This window comes from Anolis sagrei, chromosome 4, assembly GCF_037176765.1.
Source record: "Anolis sagrei isolate rAnoSag1 chromosome 4, rAnoSag1.mat, whole genome shotgun sequence".
Lineage (NCBI taxonomy): Eukaryota > Metazoa > Chordata > Lepidosauria > Squamata > Dactyloidae > Anolis > Anolis sagrei.
In genome coordinates this window covers 244302992-244322328 of record NC_090024.1, presented here as the reverse complement: position 1 = coordinate 244322328, position 19337 = coordinate 244302992, and the positions used below count along the sequence as shown (strand labels likewise).

Genomic DNA, 19337 nt, shown 5'->3' with positions numbered 1-19337 from the left:
AAGGTAAAGTTAGTCCCCTGACATTAAGTCCAGTCATGTCTGACTCTGGGGTGTGGTGCTCATCTCCATTTCTAAGCCGAAGAGCCAGCGTTGTCCGTAGACACCTCCAAGGTCATGTGGTCGGCATGACTGCATGGAGCGCTGTTACCTTCCCGCCGGAGCGGTACCTATTGATCTACTCACATTTGCATGTTTTCGAACTGCTAGGTTGGCAGAAGCTAGGGCTGACAGCGGAAGCTCACGCTGCTCCCCGGAATCGAACCTGCGACCTTTCGATCAACAAGCTCAGCAGCTCAGTGCTTTAACCCACTGTGCCACCGGGAGATGGTAGCAGGGTATAAATAAAGGTTTATTTTATTATTATTATTATTATTATTATTATTATTATTATTATTATTAACCAGCTAGAAATGTTACTTAGATAGAAAAGTATTTTCATTACATGAGAGACTTCTAATTTCAGTGATTCCATCATCACCATCATCACCATCTTTAATTATATATCCCGCTTTTCTCCCTGGACTTAGATTGAAAGTATCTCACATCATCAAAAACTGTACAATTTTAACTACAAAATATAAATATTACAATAGAATGAAAACATTGTGAAAACAAGTAAAAAATGGTTACAAATGATCCTATGATTCTAACGTTTATCTTCTTTTAATGAGGTCTCCAAGAACTAAGCTCAAGCTCCCCATTCTGTTCCTCCACATGGCCTTCCAATTTTGTAGAGAGATATTAGGGAAAGACATTCCTCTTGAAATATCAATGGGTAGATGAATTTGCCCCCATGACTTTTAGCCTGAACATTAAAGGAGGTCTCCTAGGTGCGGAACAATAACAACCACAACCCAAAATTTGTTCAGTATCTTGAACGGTTCCTTGGAGGTTCAAACTGAAAGTTTCGGACCTCTCTGACAGCTCAAATTAAACAGAACGGGACATTTTTCTCCCCAATACAGTCAAGAAGATTTGTGCTCCTTGTCCAACAACCTGCCAAAGCAAACTATATGATTCCATAGAACCGAGCCAGTGATTCTACAGTGTAGATGCATCCACAGACATGCAACACTTACCATTGAGGAGATGGAGTACCAAGTTGATGATAGTGAACCAGATTTGAAACAGAGGGCACACCTGCAAGGAAGAACAGCATGACCAACAGAGACTAGGGATGCAAAATCTTAGAAGTGTTGTTCTTGCTGCCAATAGTTTCACTTTTTTCTCATCTCTGGCCATTTATAACCCAAGAGACCACTCACCAGGGTAGGAAGGAGGGTATGGAGTACGGTGTTAATTAAACCATTCACCAGTATGCCTATGAGGCTGTGGAGAAAAAGCACAAAAGAACCTCAGTGGAAGTTCCTGCATGGATTCCTCAATTCCAAAATGCTTCTTTTGTTTCCACCACCAGATTTCAGGGCGTTTGTATCTTTGAGAATCTTGATAATGTATGGATTCCCACATCTCTCAAATGTTGTTATACTTAACTAGAAAATTTGGTTTTGGTTTGAGAAGAGGTCTAGGGGAATGACACCGTGAGTTACAGCACTGGGTGACATCAACACTAGGGAAGCCATTGACTAAGGTCATGTCTGTCAGGTTGAAAATGCTGTATTAGATAGGAAAGCATTGGATGTACCTCCAGTGCAGAAAAATACAGTTCTTACAGACATGTGTTCACAGTCCACTGAAAGGGTTTAAAAAGTAGAGATGTGACTGGGCCATTTCCTGTGATCCCTGGAGGGAAGAATGGAAGTGTATTGTCGAAGGCTTTCATGGCTGGAATCACTAGGTTCTTGTGGGTTTTTTCGGGCTATAGGGCCATGTTCTAGAGGCATTTCTTCTGACGTTTCGCCTGCATCTATGGCAAGCATCCTCAGAGGTAGTGAGGTATCACTACCTCTGAGGATGCTAGCCATAGATGCAGGTGAAACGTCAGGAGAAATGCCTCTAGAACATGGCCCTATAGCCCGAAAAAACCCACAAGAACCTAGAATGGAAGTGGCTTATATGTGAACTTCCTCTTTGCCATGTGCTTGCTCTCTGCCATCTTAGATAGCTTGCCATGATCTCTCCTCATCTGTAATCTATCGCCGTCTTCATGTGTCTTGCTATGTTTGTGAGTATCTCAATATACTAATAGAAGACCTGTAAATAATAGACCTATTTGTTTAGCCATTGTTTGAGGTAATATGGAAACCATTTATTAGCAAAGGTGAGTTAAGGGCAGAGAGCTCCAGGCACTTACTAGAAGTCCCCACGAGTTGTAGGTATGTTGTTTACCATTAGTTAAGACAAGACCTAAACTATGCTGAGCCATGTTGGATATCAGCCGATGACAGTTGACCCAAATGGGGGATTCTGGGAGCTAGAATACCAAACAGTACTATTTTGAAGTTCTGCTGCCACGAAGTAACATAAAAGGTGGGTTCACTGAACTTCATGAAGGACAGGGAATGTTTTGGAGAACCCGTCTGCCTCAACTGATAGGATTCATCCTCTTTTTCAGTCACTCACCCCTTGGGCAGGTTGATGGAGAAACCTCCAACAAGATCCTTACAGTTTTTGAGCTCCAGCTTGAGGTCTCCAGGCTTGTTTTGGGTGAATGCGAGGTGAGCAGTGACGTTCATCTCCGCAGAAGATCCACTCATAAAACGGAGTAACCTGAGAATCAAAGAAAAGTAGCAGAAGGTTCAGCCACTCCTGCCTTCATTTTTTTAAAAAAAATCATTCCATCATGTGTTACATTTATAGTCCTTAGATACCATCTTCACTTCTGAATTACAGTGTTTGAGACCACTTTAGCTGCCATGTCTCCCTCTCATAGAATCCTGGAATTTGTAGTTTGGTGAGGCACTGGAGCTCTCTGATATATAAGGGGGACTATCTCACAGACTTATAGATACCAGGATCCTGTAGCATTGAGCTGTAGCTGATAATTTGGTGTCAAACTGCTATAATTCTGCAGTGTAGATACAGTCTGGGAGACTAATTGGCTGAAGTTCACCTAGTGAGTCTTCAAGGCTCACTGGAAACTTGAATCCATATCTCCTAACTCTGAATTTAATATTGTAACTAATACAGGTCATAGGCTCATAGAGGTTGAAGGCCACCTGGTCCAACCCAGAAAGGAACCCACAACTGCATCACACCTGAAAGAGGACCATCCTTTCTTTGTGCAAAGAACTCGTAAACCGGATCGGGGTATAGGGTGGCAACCTGTGCTGGACGGGGTTACACTCCCCCTGAAGCCACAGGTCCACAGTTTGGGGGTCCTCTTGGATTCATCGCTTACGCTTGAGGCTCAGGCGTCGGCGGTGTCCAGGAGGGCTTTTGCACAATTGAGACTTGTGTGCCAGCTGCGACTGTACCTCGCAAAGGCTGATCTGGCCGGGGTGGTCCATGCCTTGGTCACCTCTAGATTGGATTACTGTAATGCGCTCTATGTGGGGCTGCCCTTGAAAACGACTTGGAAATTTCAACTGGTTCAATGGGCGGCGGCCAGGATGTTAACTGGCGCTCCTTACAGAGAGAGGTTAACCCTCCTGTTTAAGGAGCTCCATTGGCTGCCGTTTACCTACCGAAACCAATTCAAGGTGCAGGTGCTTACCTACAAAGCCCTAAATGGTTTGGGACCTGCCTACCTGCGTGACCGCATCTCCGTGTATGAACCCACACGATCCCTTTGTTCATCCGGAGAGGACCTGCTTACGATCCCACCTGCGTCACAGGCACGTTTGGTGGGGACGAGGGACAGGGCCTTCTCTGTGGTTGTCCCCCGGCTCTGGAACACCCTCCCAAAAGACATTAGACTAGCACCCACGTTGGCAGTCTTTAGGAAGAATCTGAAGACCTGGCTATTCCGATGTGCCTTTCCGGAATAGGATAATCTCCAACACCACGTCCCAGAAGCACTTTATTAGAGTTTAAGACACTCTGCACATTGCACTTGCCCAGAAATCCAACATACCACCTGCCACACCCAGCACTTTTTAACCTGTACACATCACTGGCCCGGCCCTGGTTTTTATTGCGTAATTGTTGTGTTGTTTTCTAATTGCTTATGTTTTAATTTGCTTTAAATTGTACTGTTATTGTTTTGCTGTTGTTTGTTGAGGCCTTGGCCTTTGTAAGCTGCATCGAGTCCTGCAGGAGATGCTAGCGGGGTACAAATAAAGTTTAATAATAATAATAATTAATAATAATAATAACTCCAAGAAGACTGAATCTACTATTCTCCATGACACTCAATTTCACTGACAAACAGCTCCTGTGGCCCAGAAATTCTTCCCAGTATTTCACAAGATCTCCAGCCTTCTCTGCCAAAGAGTTCTGGAACTTTCCCAAACCACAATTCTCAAGATTCCATCACATTGAGCTAAAGAAGTTAAACTTATTTCATCCTAGATGCATCCTCAACCATGTTATTTGGAACCCTTCTAGCTAGAGATACTTGGAGCTAAACCAGGGTTTGGATCAATGGGAGATCAGTAGTGTGCCTCTGGAGTAAGGAACCCCCCCCCCCCCCACACCCTGTTTTCACACTAATCTTAGAGCCAGTAGAATAGGAAGGAAATCTTGAAGATGACTCACCCAGGTAAATTTAGAGTGCATTTTGTTTGGAAGTTGAGAACCATCTCCGTTCCCCGTAAGATCTTCCAAGAGCCTCGGACAATCTCAAGGTTCAATAAATTGAACCTGTGAAATTAAAAATACAGGAGAGATAAACAACAAAAACATGCAATGAAGTCTGGTGACTCTGGTGAAAGTCAGTCAATGAATCTGTCCTAGGTTTAGGTCTGAACAGTACAGGAACTATCTAAGATAGTCTTCCCTGGAGACTAGGACGCGGAACAATGGCTTCAAACTACAAGAGAGGAGATTCCATCTGAACATGAGGAAGAACTTTCTGACTGTGAGAGCCGTTCAGCAGTGGAACTCTCTGCCCTGGAGTGTGGTGGAGGCTCCTTCTTTGGAAGCTTTGAAACAGAGGCTGGATGGCCATCTGTCAGGGGTGATTTGAATGCAATATTCCTGCTTCTTGGCAGAATGAGGTTGGACTGGATGGCCCATGAGGTCTCTTCCAACTCTGATTCTATGATTCTATGATTCTAAGATAACAAAGCCTTTGACAATACATAACAAATCCTATTCTCAAAATGGCTTTCACATGATTCTATGGCATGTTTAGAAGTTATCGTACAGTTGCCATGGAGAACCTTGCACATTCATTAAAGGATACCTTGCTGGGCCCTCAAACACAACTCTATGGCACTCTGGGACACAAAGAGAAGTAATTTAATGACATTAGGTCATATCCACAGTTTCATGTCACCATGGTCTAGCTCAGGGGTCCACAAACTTTTTAAACAGAGGACCAGGTCACAGTCCCTCAAACTGTTGGAGGGCCAGATGGTAATTAAAAGAAAACATGAATGAATTCCTATGCACACTGCACATATCTTATTTGTAGTGCACAAAAACCACTTAAATGCAATACAATAATTAAAATGAAGAACAATTTTAACAAATATAAACTTATTAGTATTTCAATGGGAAGTGTGGACCTGCTTTTGACTGATGAGATAGGATTGTTGTTGTTGTTGTTGTGTGCTTTCAAGTCGTTTCAGACTTAGGTTGACCCTGAGCGAGGGCCGGGTAAATGATCTTGGAGGGCCGTATCCAGCCCTCGGGCCTTAGTTTGAGGACCCCTGGTCTAGCTGGAAACAGATCCTCCACTGGTAACAGAGCCATTATTTCATTGCAACATTTCTTTGCAGACTCCCATTGAAAAATCTAGAATGGGAATATAAAAGTTGCCAAAATCAAATTTAGTAGGCCCAGAACTGTCTTGAAGAGCGAGCCAAGTCTCCCTCTGGTGTCAAAATGGCATCAGAATAGGTGCCAATTGAGGCTCTTTGGGGAAAGCATGGGTGCCAAGGGCTTCACTCAATAGTCACCTTTGAGGACCTTTAGGTTCAGGTGAGCACAGGTACCCTTTAGTGGTAAGAGGAAGGGTGGAGGGTAAAATTAATTTACAGAAGACACGGGAAGAGTGAGACCATGCTTGCCCCCAAGAAAGTTTCCAAAACAAGTAGCCTATGGGAGAAATGGAGGAACCCTACATAGCCCCATAATGAAAGTTCGAGATGTTTGCAGGTATTCTTTGTCATGCAGCCAAGTAAGTAGCAACATCTATCGAAATTCCCTCTTCCTCACAACCATTAAAGGAACAGGTGATGTCACCCGTTCTCACTCTGGTAACTCTGCAAGATAAGAAGATCAAGTGGAGCATGGTAGGAGGAGAGTGACCTTCAAAGGTCCCATGGAGGGCTAATGTGACCCACTTGTTTGGCCTCTTATCAATGGTCCCAAAATGGCCAAAAATGTGAACTGTAGGGAATATCTAAGGTATAACACAGAGCTATGAAGATTTGTGGTGATGCAGTCTTTTTTTGTCAGTTACGATACCTATCTATCTACTGCTATAGATTCCACCTTGTTTCTATCAACTCACCATTTGAATGGCTCCTTTGGTTGACCACTTCCAAGAAGACCCCCAAGTAAGTCGCCACCGAGGAGACCACCGAGAAGGCCTTTCTCCCCAAGGAGACCACCGAGAAGGCCTTTGTCCCCAAGGAGACCCCCGAGAAGGCCTTTGTCATCACCGAGGAGACCACCAAGGAGGCCCTTTTCACCACCGAGGTTCAAGAGCCCATCTTTGCCAAGTAGACCTTTATCACCAAGAAGTCCTTTTTCTCCCAGGACTCCACCAAGAAGGCCACCACCTCCTGATTCAGCTCCACCACCAAGGAGACTTCCGTTGCCAAGAAGACCTCCAAGCAGGCCACCATCTCCTCCTCCACCACCACCACCACCACCAAGGAGGCCACCTCCACCACCTCCAAGTAAACCTGTAAGCAGACCACCTTTCCCAGAATCATCACTTTTATCAGCAGAGGCACCACTTGATTCAGCAGTTCCTCCAGCTGGCTCACTAGACCCACCACCTGAAGCAAGAAGACCTGTGCCAAGGAGGCCCTTATCACCACCAATACCTGTGCCAAGGAGGCCTGTATCACTAGATCCACCACCAGAACCACCAGATCCACCACCTGAACCAAGAAGACCTGTGCCAAGGAGGCCCTTATCACCACCAATACCTGTGCCAAGGAGGCCTGCACCACTGCCAAGACCAAGGAGACCACCTGTGCCAAGCATATAATCGAGGTTAGCTGTAATTCTCTATTTGCAAGGAAAGACATGTTGGCTGAGGTCCTACATCAGTTTTGGTTATGTTGCTGTGTGCCTTCAAGTCATTCCTGACTGATGATGACCTTAAGATAAACCTATCTTAGAGTTTCCTTGGCCAGATTTATTCAGAGAGGAGTTTCCATTTTCTTCCTCTGAGACAAAGATGGTCCGGCTTGCTCTCTCAGGTAAGGGAACTTTTCAACTTGCTTAAAAGAAGCAGCAGTTAGACCACTGCTGAAAAGGCCCTCCTTTGATCCCTTGAACCTTCATAATTATTACAGACCAGTCTCCAAGGTGATTGAGAAGACAGTTGTCTTCCAACTCAAAGCAGTCTTGGATGACACACACTTCCTTGACCCATTTCAAACTGGCTTCAGAGCAGGATATGGGGTTGAGACTGCTATGGAGCCCAAAAATGGACATGGCTCCTATGCTTTGAATGTTTGTTCAGAAGAGGAATTTCAGTAAGTGCATAAATCCCTTTTTTGATGAAAAGGTCCAAATCCTCTTTTGTATCCAATCATTAAAGGCATAGAAACTTGTTCTATTCTCAGCAAACAAACTCTGAATCAGGTCAGAGTTTGTTCAGCCTCAAGAAATCTTCAGGACCCCCCATAAGAAGTTGTTAGATAGAAAATGCATCGTCGAAGGCTTTCATGGCTGGAATCACTGGATTGTTGCTGGGGGTTTTTTTGGGGGGGGAGGGGAGCTGTATGGCTATGTTCTAGAAGCATTCTCTCCTGACATTTCACCTGCATCAGCCCACCAGGACCCTAAGATCTTCTGGGGAGGCCTTGCTCTCTATCCCGCCTGCTTCACAGGTGCGGCTGGTGGGGATGAGAGACAGGGCCTTTTCTGTGGTGGCCCCTCGGCTCTGGAACGCCCTTCCCATGGAGGTAAGATCAGCCTCCTCGCTGATGGTATTCCGAAAAAGACTAAAAACTTGGATGTTCAAGCAGGCATTTGGTTAATTCGGTGCAATGAATGTGTTGATTACGGATTGGTAATATGGATGATGCAATTGGACCACGATTTTAGTTAGGAGATGTATTGGATTGTGATTTATGTGAAATATTGTGTATTATGTTTTTTACGGTTTTAATTGTATACTGTGTACTGTATATTCTGTTGTAAACCGCGTTGAGTCGCCAGTTAGGCTGAGAAACGGCGGTATACAAGGACAGTAAATAAATAAAATAAATAAAATCTGTGCATTTCTTTGATAGAAATGCACTGGCAGTTATTCTATTGTGTAAAATACAGTTCAAATGGACATGTGGTCACACATCTGCAGAATGATTAAGTGGGTAGTAGGGCAATACGTAAGGAACATGCTGAAAAGGCTGAGTCATGATCACGTGACATTCATGACAAAGGGTTGCATCATTCATGTTGTCCCTGGCTCATGACAGGCCAGCATGGGTATCAAAGAAGGCAGGAAATGCTTGTTCTCTCTCTTGTCATGCGTCCCTTGCCGATATCCCTTGCATTGCGTCTCTTGACTGTGTCTGTTGCCTATATCATTAGTATATTGCTGTAGATGCCAGTGACTAAGTGGGGATCATGGTATCCTGATCTGTGTGTATATATTGTGTCAAGATTAAAAGCATCCTGAGTTTGGATGAAAACTGAATCAGAGTTTTTTCTAAACAGAGAGCAGAACAAGGTCAGAGCGTGCATTTACACTCTGCTGATAGGCACTCTGCTGTATTTGTTTTTGCTTGTCTCTGAAGCATTCAGTCCAGTGCGCAGTGTTTCCAGGGAAGGCATGATTGGGAAACTATAAATCATGTACCTATCCTGCCTTGACAAAAGTGACCAACAACTAATTTCCATTTTGAAGGAAAAGGCTTCCCATTTGGAAAAGAGATTGATATGGTGTTTGGATATGATATATCAGGAGGACACTTTGATCATGAAGATAACTGCTGCTGATGAAGCATTAAGTCCCAAACATTGGTTCTCCATGTCTTTTGGACTCCAGTTCTCAGAAACCTAGAGCCTCAGAAACCTGAAAACAATATCCAGGAAACCTGGTAGTTGAAGTCCAAAACACCTAGAGCAGTGGTTCTCAACCTGTGGGTCTCCAGGTGTTTTGGTCTACAACTCCCAGAAATCCCAGTCAGTTTACCAGCTGTTAGGATTTCTGGAAGTTGAAGGCCAAAACATCTGGGGACCCACAGATTGAGATCCACTGACCTAGAGGATCCAAGTTTGGGAACAACGGAAGCTTCCAAAAGCAACCGTTTGGAGGCAACCCTCCCAAAAGTCTGGAGACCTGAAAGGTGGGCAGAGGCTTTCAGATGTGTTGAGGAGATATATGGTTTTCATTCCTATATTTTAAAAGATTGGGCACTCAGTTGTCACTCTTGAGCAAACCCTGGTTGTGAACTCACCACCAAGAAGGCCTTGTGAAGGAACCAGCAAGCTCCAGATGATGACCATGTGCCACGCTTTTGCCCACAACCGGTTCCTCTGCATCCTGGTGCCTCCTGAAAGAAAGTCAAGGCAATGAGGTGCAAAACCATGAGTTTACTTTGCAGGGACCATTAGCAGAAGAACCAGTTCTTCATTCATTGATTTGCAGCTTAGTTTTGCAAGTTGCTTGCTCAGGAATAAGCATGGAGAAGAGGAGGAAGAAGAAGATGAAGTAGAAGAAAAAGAAGAAGAGGAAGAAGAGGAGGAGGAGGAAAAAGAAGAAAAGAAGCAGGAAAAGGAGAAGGGAGGGAGGAAGAAAAGTGGGAGGAATAGAGGTGGTACACGCTCTGGTCACATCCCGCCTTGACTACTGCAACGCTCTCTACGTGGGGCTGCCCTTGAAGACGGCCCGGAAGCTGCAGCTGGTTCAGCGCGCGGCAGCCATGTTACTAACTGGAGCGGGTAGCAGGGAGCACACAACGCCCTTGTTTTCCCAGCTCCACTGGCTGCCGATTTGCTACCGGACCCAATTCAAGGTGCTGGTTTTGGCCTACAAAGCCCTAAACGGTTCCGGCCCAAAATACCTTTCGGACCGCATCTTGGCCTACGAGCCCACGAGGACCTTGAGATCGTCTGGGGAGGCCCTTCTCTCGATCCTGCCTGCCTCACAGGCACGGCTGGCGGGGACGAGGGAGAGGGCCTTCTCGGTGGTGGCCCCCCGGCTGTGGAACACCCTCCCTGCAGACATCAGACAGGCGCCCTCCCTCATGTCCTTCCGAAAAAGCCTTAAGACATGGCTGTTCGAGAGGGCATTTAATTAAGTGCAACAATGTGGTAAAGAATATCGGAATGGAACAAGGAATATGAGACTGGTTATGATTCTACTAAGAGACGAAGCGGATTTTTAATGTTGTCTGTAATTGTTGTTTAGTCTATATGTTGTTGTAATTGGTTTCTTTTGTAAATTGTCTTCTATATGTATTTGTACACCGCCATGAGTCGCCCTAATGGGCTGAGAATGGCGGTTAATAAGTGCATCAAATAAATAAATAAATAAAAAAAAATAAATAAATAAGTAAGAAGAAAGAAGATGATGATAAGGAGTAGCAGTAGTAGTTAAGTTATATTATTGACAAGGGGTTTTGTCAAAGTTGGATTTTACCACCCCATCTGTCATGAATGACTTTTCAATAACTTGGAAGCATAGGTTCTTTTTATTGCATTTTCCAGTGTGAGGGTATATCAGATTACAGAAAACATTTAGACAAAGAATGACATTGGGAATACAGACATACAGATTCTGGCAACTACATTGGATTCACAATTACATTGGTTAACAAACAAACAAAGGAGAATTACATTTTTACTCAACATTCACACCACATATACACGCATTCATCCTCAGGCATTCAAGTATTACCAAAACTTCCATAACGCCAAAACTTCAAAACGCCGAAATGCCAAAACTTCTTTCCCTATGACCAATGCCAAGGACCATATCTCTGTTTTCCATACAGCAGAACCTGACTCCCTGCACAAAATCCAAGACTCCAGAAGCATTTCTTACTCTTCCCTTGAGAAAGAAGCCCAAAGTGACTAGAATAATGCTTTCCCATAGCATATCTGACACTCTGCTTAGATACACTATCTCTCTCCTTCCCATGGAGCAGAACATAGCAGGTGGAACAGACTCCTCAGTCTGCCACACTTTGAGCATTATTAGACTGAGTCTTTTATAGGAATATTCTGTTGATGAAGTCCCAAAGTTGTAAATGAATAATAGACGTCTTCCATCCTAGATCCATCTCAGTTTCCTGGCCAGATGTTGTCTCTTCTTGATTGGTGTTGACAAACACAAGGCATGTGTTGACTTCGTTCTTAACATAAGGAATGTTGCAAACATTTCCTTAATTTGAAAGAACCATTGTCACAGTTCTTATCAATTCTCATTAGCAGGTTTTGATCACAGTTCCAGCAAGCAGGTAGTTAGTCATTGCAGGCCTTAATATTATACTGGTGTTCCCAAAATTATTAACTCCAGCCACACATCCTTCCATTCTTCCATTCATACCCACACATCATTTTAAATTCATATTTATCAAATCTGCACATTGAATTTCTTGTGATACATCTTTTAACTTTTATACCAAAGATACAATGGAGAAAGCAGGATTCAAAATGGAGGAAAGAAGCATGAAAACTGGAGAAAGGACCATTTGCAACTGATGTTATGCAGATGACACCATATCACTAGCAGAAAATAGCAGAGTTGTGGAACCATTACTGGAGAACGTCAAAAGGGAAAGTGCAAAGGCAGGTTTACAGCTGAACATCAGGAAAGCAAAAAGTAATGACCACAGATGATTTACATGTATTTAAAGTAGTGGATGAGGACACTGAAATGGTTCAAGATTTTCCGTGCCTTGGCTCGAAGTGCATCTACACCAGGCATGGGCAAACTTGGGCCATTCAAATTTGCCTATGGGCCATCCAAGTTTGGGCCATCCAAGTTTGCCCATCCATTTTGGACTTCAATTCCCACAATACCTAACAGCCTATCAGCTGTTAGGAACTCTAGGGGTTGAAATCCAGTCTAAAACACCTGGAGGGCCCAAATTTGCCCATACCTGATCTACATTGTAGAATGAATGCAGTTTGAATTGCCATGACTTATGTGATGCAGACTGTGGCCAGGAAATCAGAAGACGCTTACTTCTTGGAAGGAGAGCAATGTCCAGTCTCGATCAAATAGTAAAGAGTAGAGACATCACACTGGAAACCAAGATCTATTGCCTAGTCAAAGCCATGGTATTCCCTGTAGTAACCTATGGATGTGAGAGGTGGACCTTCGGGAAGGCTGAGCGAAGGAAGATTGATGCTTTTGAGCTGTGGTGTTGGGGGAAAGTGCTGAGAGTGCCTTGGACTGCGAGAAGATCCAACCAGTCCACCCTCCAGGAAATAAAGCCCGGCTGCTCATTGGAGGGAAGGAGACTAGAGACAAAGTTGAAGTACTTTGGCCACATCATGAGGAGAGAGGAAAGCCTAGAGAAGACAATGATGCTGGGGAAAGTGGAAGGTAAAAGGAAGAGGGGCCGACCAAGGGCAAGATGGATGGATGGCATCCTTGAAGTGACTGGACTGACCTTGAAGGAGCTGGGGGTGGTGATGGCCGACAGGGAGCTCTGGTGTGGGCTGGTCCATGAGGTCACGAAGAGTCGAAGACAACTGAACGAATGAACACATGTGATGAAGTCCTGGGATCTGTAGTTTGGTGGGACGACAGCACTCTTTGTGTATACTAGGGTCCGCTGTTTAAGTGACCCCACTTAAACTGCCATATCTGAACACTATGGGAGTTGTTGTTTGGTGTGGAACCACCTCTCTTTGGAAAAGAAGGCTAAAGGTCTTGCAAAACTACAACTCCCAAGGTTCCATAGCATTGAGCTATGGAAATTGATAGGATGTCAGGCTGTAGATGCACTCCATATGGATTGATTGAGTCAATAAAAGAAGTTGATTCCTTTCACCAATTCTGCTGGGATTCAATCCTTGGTTATGGAAACATCCCCAAGAAGCTCTTGGACGTTACATGTTCATTTTCCCAATTATGTTCCCGAGAACAAATCTGAATGGAACGATTCGGGTCATAGTGGATAATTCCCTCATTGTTTAAGACAATTCTTCTTCTTTTAAAAAAAAAGAGAGAAAGAAAAACACTTTGGGGTGAAATTAAATGAGATTGTAATTTGCTTGACGGCTCCGTTGGCTCCGTCTTTGATCGGCGGGCGCCCGGGCTCGGTGCCAGGATCCAGGATTATTGAAAAGGAGAGAGAGAACGCTTGGCACTTGGACAAACTTCGATCAAGAACAATGTCAAAGGAAATCAAAGGGATTTGCTGGCATCTCTCTTTCGCAGGCGTGACTGGCATGGAAATTTACTGGCACGGCTTTCCAGATACTTTAAGCCGGGTTGATTATATATACTTTTTCCTTGCGGAGAAAAGAAACAGCCGTGAGCACCAATGAGTTTGGCTCAACTGAATGTAATTATCAGGCTTAAAAGAATTACAGTCCAATGTCTATCTCTACGATAGGATCTGCTTGACCTTTTTATCCCAGTATCAGAAAGGCAGGAGTTATTAATTTCAGACTGAGAGAACTGGAAGGGTCCCCAAGAGGCCATCCAGTCCAACCCCATTCTATTTGACCTTTTTATCCCAGTATCAGAAAGGCAGGAGTTATTAATTTCAGACTGAGAGAACTGGAAGGGTCCCCAAGAGGCCATCCAGTCCAACCCCATTCTATGAGGGTTGAATGAAAAGTAATGCCTCCACCTTCGTTCCTTGGGTTTGGATGGGAATATTTAAATAAATCAAACGCAGAAATAATCCTTAGAATGTGCTCTTTTTATAATTGTTTTTATTGATTTTTTTGAAAGTAAACTCCGATAAACTGGAGTGTGAGTAAAGTTTAAAAAGATAAAAAAAGTTACAATGAAAGTGAGGGAACAAATTATTTAAGAACTGTAGGAAAGGTAGGATAGGGTTGGAGGGAGGAGAGATAGGGAAATACAGAAAACAAAAAAAAAAAAAAAGGAAAATAAAGAAGGAAGATAAGATGGCTTCCAGGTTTTCACCGGTTGTGTTATCTATTCTTTTCCTTCCTTGCTCTTTAACTACCATTATTTACTTTTCCACATAATCACCAGACAATTGAATACGTTTCTGCCAACGATGAACAAGTTTTCTGAAGCCGTCATAGAAGAAGTCGACACTTTAGTTTACATATATATATGGTTGTTGTAGGTTTTTTCGGGCTATATGGCCACGTTCTAGAAGCATTCTCTCCTGACGTTTCACCTGCATCTATGGCAAGCATCCTCAGAGGTAGTGAGCTCTGTTGGAATTAGGATAATGGGTTTATATATATCTGGAATGACCAGGGAGAGACAAAGTACTGTTGTCTGTTGGAGCTAGGTGTGAATATTTCAACCTTGATTAGCATTTGATGGCCTGGCAGTGCCTGGGACAATCTTTTGTTGAGAGGTGATTAGATGTCCTTGATTGTTTCCTCTCTGTTGTTTTGCTATTGTAATTTTAGAGGGTTTTTTTTAATACTGGTAGCCAGATTTGGTTCATTTTCATGGTTTCCTCCTTTCTGTTGAAATTGTCCACATGCTTATGGATTTCAATGGCTTCTCTGTGTAGTCTGACATGATGTTTTTTAGAGTCAGACTACACAGAGAAGCCATCAAATGCTAATCAAGGTGGTCAGTTGAAACAGTCACACCTAGCTCCAGCAGACAAGAGTTCTTTGTCCCACCCTGGTTATTCCACAGATATATAAACCCACTTTCCTAGTTCCAACAGACCTCACTACCTCTGAGGATGCTTGCCATAGATGCAGGCAAAACGTCAGGAGAGAATGCCTCTGGAACATGGCCATATAGCCCGAGAAAACCTACAACAACCCAGTGATTCCGGCCATGAAAGCCTTCGACAATACATATATATGGTTATACATTGCTTCATAGGACAAATTATTGGGAGATTCCATCTCGGTGCAAGGTGGGGAAGTTTTTATTCAAGTGCAACATCTGTGTTTTGCTATTATTGGAAAGTGTAAAATTATTACTCTTCATTGATAGCTTTACATATTAATAATTATGTTATAATGTGAACACATTGGAACCGCCATGGTTCAAGGTTATGGAATCACAGGAGTTGTAGTTTTGCAAGGCGTTTAACCATTTTTTTCTGGTGCCTAACCAAATTGCAACTCCTAGGATTCCATAGCCTTGAGCCACAGCAGTTAGAGTGGGCTCAAATTGCATTCATTCTCTAACATGGATGCACCCCAGGATAGTATATTCCTCAGCAGAAAGAATGTAAACGGTGGACTAACAGACTCATAGAATCATAGAATCAAAGAGTTGGAAGAGACCTCATGGGCCATCCAGTCCAACCCCATTCTGCCAAGAAGCAGGAATATTGCATTCAAATCACCCCTGACAGATGGCCATCCAGCCTCTGTTTCAAAGCTTCCAAAGAAGGAGCCTCCACCACACTCCCTCCGGGGCAGAGAGTTCCACTGCTGAACGGCTCTCACAGTCAGGAAGTTCTTCCTCATGTTCAGATGGAATCTCCTCTCTTGTAGTTTGAAGCCACTGCTCCATTGCTTCCTAGTCTCTAAGGAAGCAGAAAACAAGCTTGCTCCCTCCTCCTCCCTGTGGCTTCCTCTCACATATTTATACATGGCTATCATATCCCCTCTCAGGCTTCTCTTCTTCAGGCTAAACATGCCCAGTTCCCTAAGCCGCTCCTCAGAGGGCTTGTTCTCCAGACCTTTTATCATTTTAGTCGCCCTCCTCTGGACACATTCCAGCTTGTCAATATCTCTCTTGAATTGTGGTGCCCACATTATTATTTGTGGGCACCACAAACTATTTTCCTCTTCGGGTTTTTCTTCTCTTTGCAATCCCCAATCCCTTTGGCCATGTTTTGAATTGAAGTCGCAGTTGCATTAAATTTGAGCAAGTTTCATGAAATTTAAACGTGAGGATTTCGACTGAAACAAATCTGTCCTTCGAGTGCTTCTCCGCATCTTGAACCGTTCCACCTGTACCTTCACAGAATTGCAAAGCTGTAGAATATCTGCACTGAATATCTATAGGATATTTTCCAGCTTTAGCTTCGGAAAAAGCTGCAATAACCCATGTCCATTTCATGCAAGGAAAAGCACTGAAGAATGAATGCAGCTTAAGACCACTTTAACTGTTGTGGCTCGATACTACGGAAGCCTGGGAGCTGTTGTTTGGCGAGGCACCAACACTCTTTGGCAGAGAAGACTAAATACCTGACTGTGAGAGTGGAACTCTCTGCCCCGGGGTGTGGTGGAGGGTCCTTCTTTGGAAGCTTTTAAACAGAGGCTGGATGGCCATCTGTCAGGGGTGATTTGAATGCAATATTCCTGCTTCTTGGCAGAATGGGGTTGGACTGGATGGCCCATGAGGTCTCTTCCAACTCTATGATTCTATGGTTCTATGATTCTACCTTATATAACTCCAGCGCCCATGATTGCATTGCATTGAGCCTTGGAGGTTAATGTTGTATCAAACTACATTCGTTCTACAATGCAGATGTGTCCTATGACTCTGGAGACCCGAGTTTGAATTCCAGTCAACCAAGAATCCCACTTGAATACCCTCAATGAACAAATCATACACTTTCAGTATCAGAGGACGATGAAGGCAAACCCTTCTGAAAACACCTTTGTTGTCATTGCTAATTGCCATCAAGTCAACTAAGGCAAACTTATCATGGGGTTTTCTGGGGCTGAGAGAGTGTGACCCAGTGGGTTTCTATGGCCAAGTGAGAATTTGAAACTTGGTCTGCTGAGTTCTAGTCCAAAGCTCAAACCTGCTGTTGCAGGTCGATGGTCTCCATTAAAGAATAGGCCTGGGTAACAACGGAAAAATTTGTTTCTAAAATCGATTTGTATTTGGGGATTTTTTTTGTTTCGATATTTAAAATAATTACAAAATTTTCCTTTTAAAAAGTTCAATATTTACAAAATTTCGTAAATGGTAAAAAATTAACGAATCGATTTCCGAAACAATAACGAATCGATTCGTTAATGGCGGACGCGACCGCGAAATACGCTAAAAAACCTCCAAAAACTTCTGAAGCTTCCCTCTCCCTCTGTTGTTGACTGTTGGTGTGATATTATAATTTTTTTTCACTAATTAAACCATAAAACTGGCCCAGACATGCGGAAATAATAACGAAACGACCTCAAAACAATAACGAAACGAATACAATATCGAAATACGAAGCATTTACAAAACGTTTTTGAAAATTCGTTTTTTTAAATAATTGCTCCAGAATGGTTCGTTATCGTTTTGTAATTGAAAAAATTAACGAATTATTAACGAATTACGAATTAACGAAACGAAACCGCCCAGCCCTATTAATGAAGCCACCGCTGCCCTGAATCTGCAAAGCCTGAGTAGGGTGGTTTGGTGGCAAATGGATCTGGAGATGGATCACAAGGAAGAATGGATCACGAAGAAGAACTTCCTGACTGTGAGAGCCGTTCAGCAGTGGAACTCTCTGTCCCGGAGTGTGGCGGAGGCTCCTTCTTTGGAAGCTTTTAAACGGAGGCTGGATGGCCATCTGTCAGGGGTGATTTGAATGCAATATTCGTGCTTCTTGGCAGAATGGGGTTGGACTGGATGGCCCATGAGGTCTCTTCCAACTCTTTGATTCTATGATTCTATGATCTTTCACCCCCAATTCTGAGTCCACTTGACAGCAAAAAAACAACAGCAACAAAGCCACTTTGGGACCCAACATTGTAGAAAAGGTTTGCTATCATAGAATCATAGAGTTGGAAGAGACCTCATGGGCCATCCAGTCCAACCTCCTGCCAAGAAGCAGGAATATCAAAGCACCCCTGACAGATGGCCATCTAGTCTCTGTTTAAAAACTTCCAAAGAAGGAGCCTACAGCACTATAAATGAATAGAAGTTATAGTAGTAGCTGTTCCATCCAAAAAGTGGAAACATTGGCTGTGATTTACACCAGCAGTGGTATCCAACCTTTGGTCTTCCAAATGTTTTGGACTTCAGCTCCCAGAATTTTTGACCACTGGGCAAGCTGGCCAGGACTTCTGGGAATTGGAGTTCCAAATGCTGTATAACTATATAAACCCTTGCTGCACTGCAGAGATGCAAACAAATCCAGTTGTTGATGTTCTTAGTTGCCTTCAAGCTGACTTCAATCTATAGCTTCTCCTGGAATGAGAAACCCCCAAGTCACACTGTCCTCAACAGGTCTTGCAAAGTCAGAGCAGCCATGGCTTCCTTGGTTGAGTCTCTCCATCTGGAATGAGGTCTTTCCAAGTAGGATTACCTTTCCCAAAGAGTCCTGTCTTCTTTTAAAAGATCCTTTTGTGTAGAGTTGCTCCAGGATTGGTTTGCTCCAGGATCTATTTCTTTGTTTTTGGAACAGCCCGTAGTTTTTGCAGAACACTCCATCACCAATTTGCAATAAGTTCAGATTTCTTCACTGGACTGTCTTAAGTCGGAAACAACTTGGAGGTACACAACAGTTTATAGTTGAGATCAATGAATGGGACCTCAACCCCAATTTTCTCCAAAAAAAATGTATGAATATGTGATTCTATTTCAATATCAGATTGCTGTTTCAATAAATTCACACCCAGAACTGTACAACATTTCCATCTGTCATCTGCTCAGAGTATTAAAAAGGAGTATGTGTGTGTGTGTGTGTATTTGTTGACTTGTTGAAGGTCATTTATCTTCATTTTGCTCCTTGCCCCATGCTCCAAACACACTTCGCAGCCCAAGTTCGGTGAGTCTGAGAGGAACGCTGCTTCCAGCCATCAGACCTTTGGAGCCGGTTGGAATATCAATTCAGTCCCATAGATTCAATTTAGATATTTGAAGAAAAGTGCAATTCTCTGCCCAGCTTACTCTTTCCAAGCAAAACTCTATTTGGCAGAGAGGTGGAGAAGGAGAAAGAAGAGAAATCAGGAGTCTTAGCGCTCTTACCTGAGGTGCTTTGATGTTTGCAAATAGCTCTCCGGGGCTTTCCTTATCTCCTCCTGCCGAGCTCTTATATATCTCGGCCAAGAGC

General features: G+C 43.5%; 1 protein-coding gene across 1 annotated transcript; it reads right to left on the bottom strand.

Annotated features, from left to right (window-relative positions):
• Positions 1 to 812: 812 nt before the first annotated feature.
• On the bottom strand, positions 813 to 19337 carry LOC132772737 (uncharacterized). Its single transcript, XM_067467127.1, has 8 exons — positions 19253 to 19337; positions 9657 to 9752; positions 6524 to 7214; positions 4600 to 4704; positions 2524 to 2670; positions 1266 to 1329; positions 1080 to 1140; positions 813 to 826 (listed from the first exon to the last, which is right to left on the bottom strand). The coding sequence occupies exons 2-8, from the start codon at positions 9739 to 9741 to the stop codon at positions 813 to 815; spliced, it is 1167 nt and encodes a 388-aa protein (XP_067323228.1). The 5' UTR covers positions 9742 to 9752; positions 19253 to 19337.

Excerpts from the sequence above, each read along its gene's own strand:
- LOC132772737 (XM_067467127.1), bottom strand. The coding sequence starts at position 9,741 with ATGCAGAGGAACCGGTTGTGGGCAAAAGCGTGGCACATGGTCATCATC. Across the intron at positions 7,215-9,656 it reads TTCACAAGGCCTTCTTGGTG|GTGGTCTCCTTGGTCTTGGC; the intron begins GTGAGTTCACAA and ends TGCTTGGCACAG. Across the intron at positions 1,141-1,265 it reads ATACCCTCCTTCCTACCCTG|GTGTGCCCTCTGTTTCAAAT; the intron begins GTGAGTGGTCTC and ends TCTTCCTTGCAG.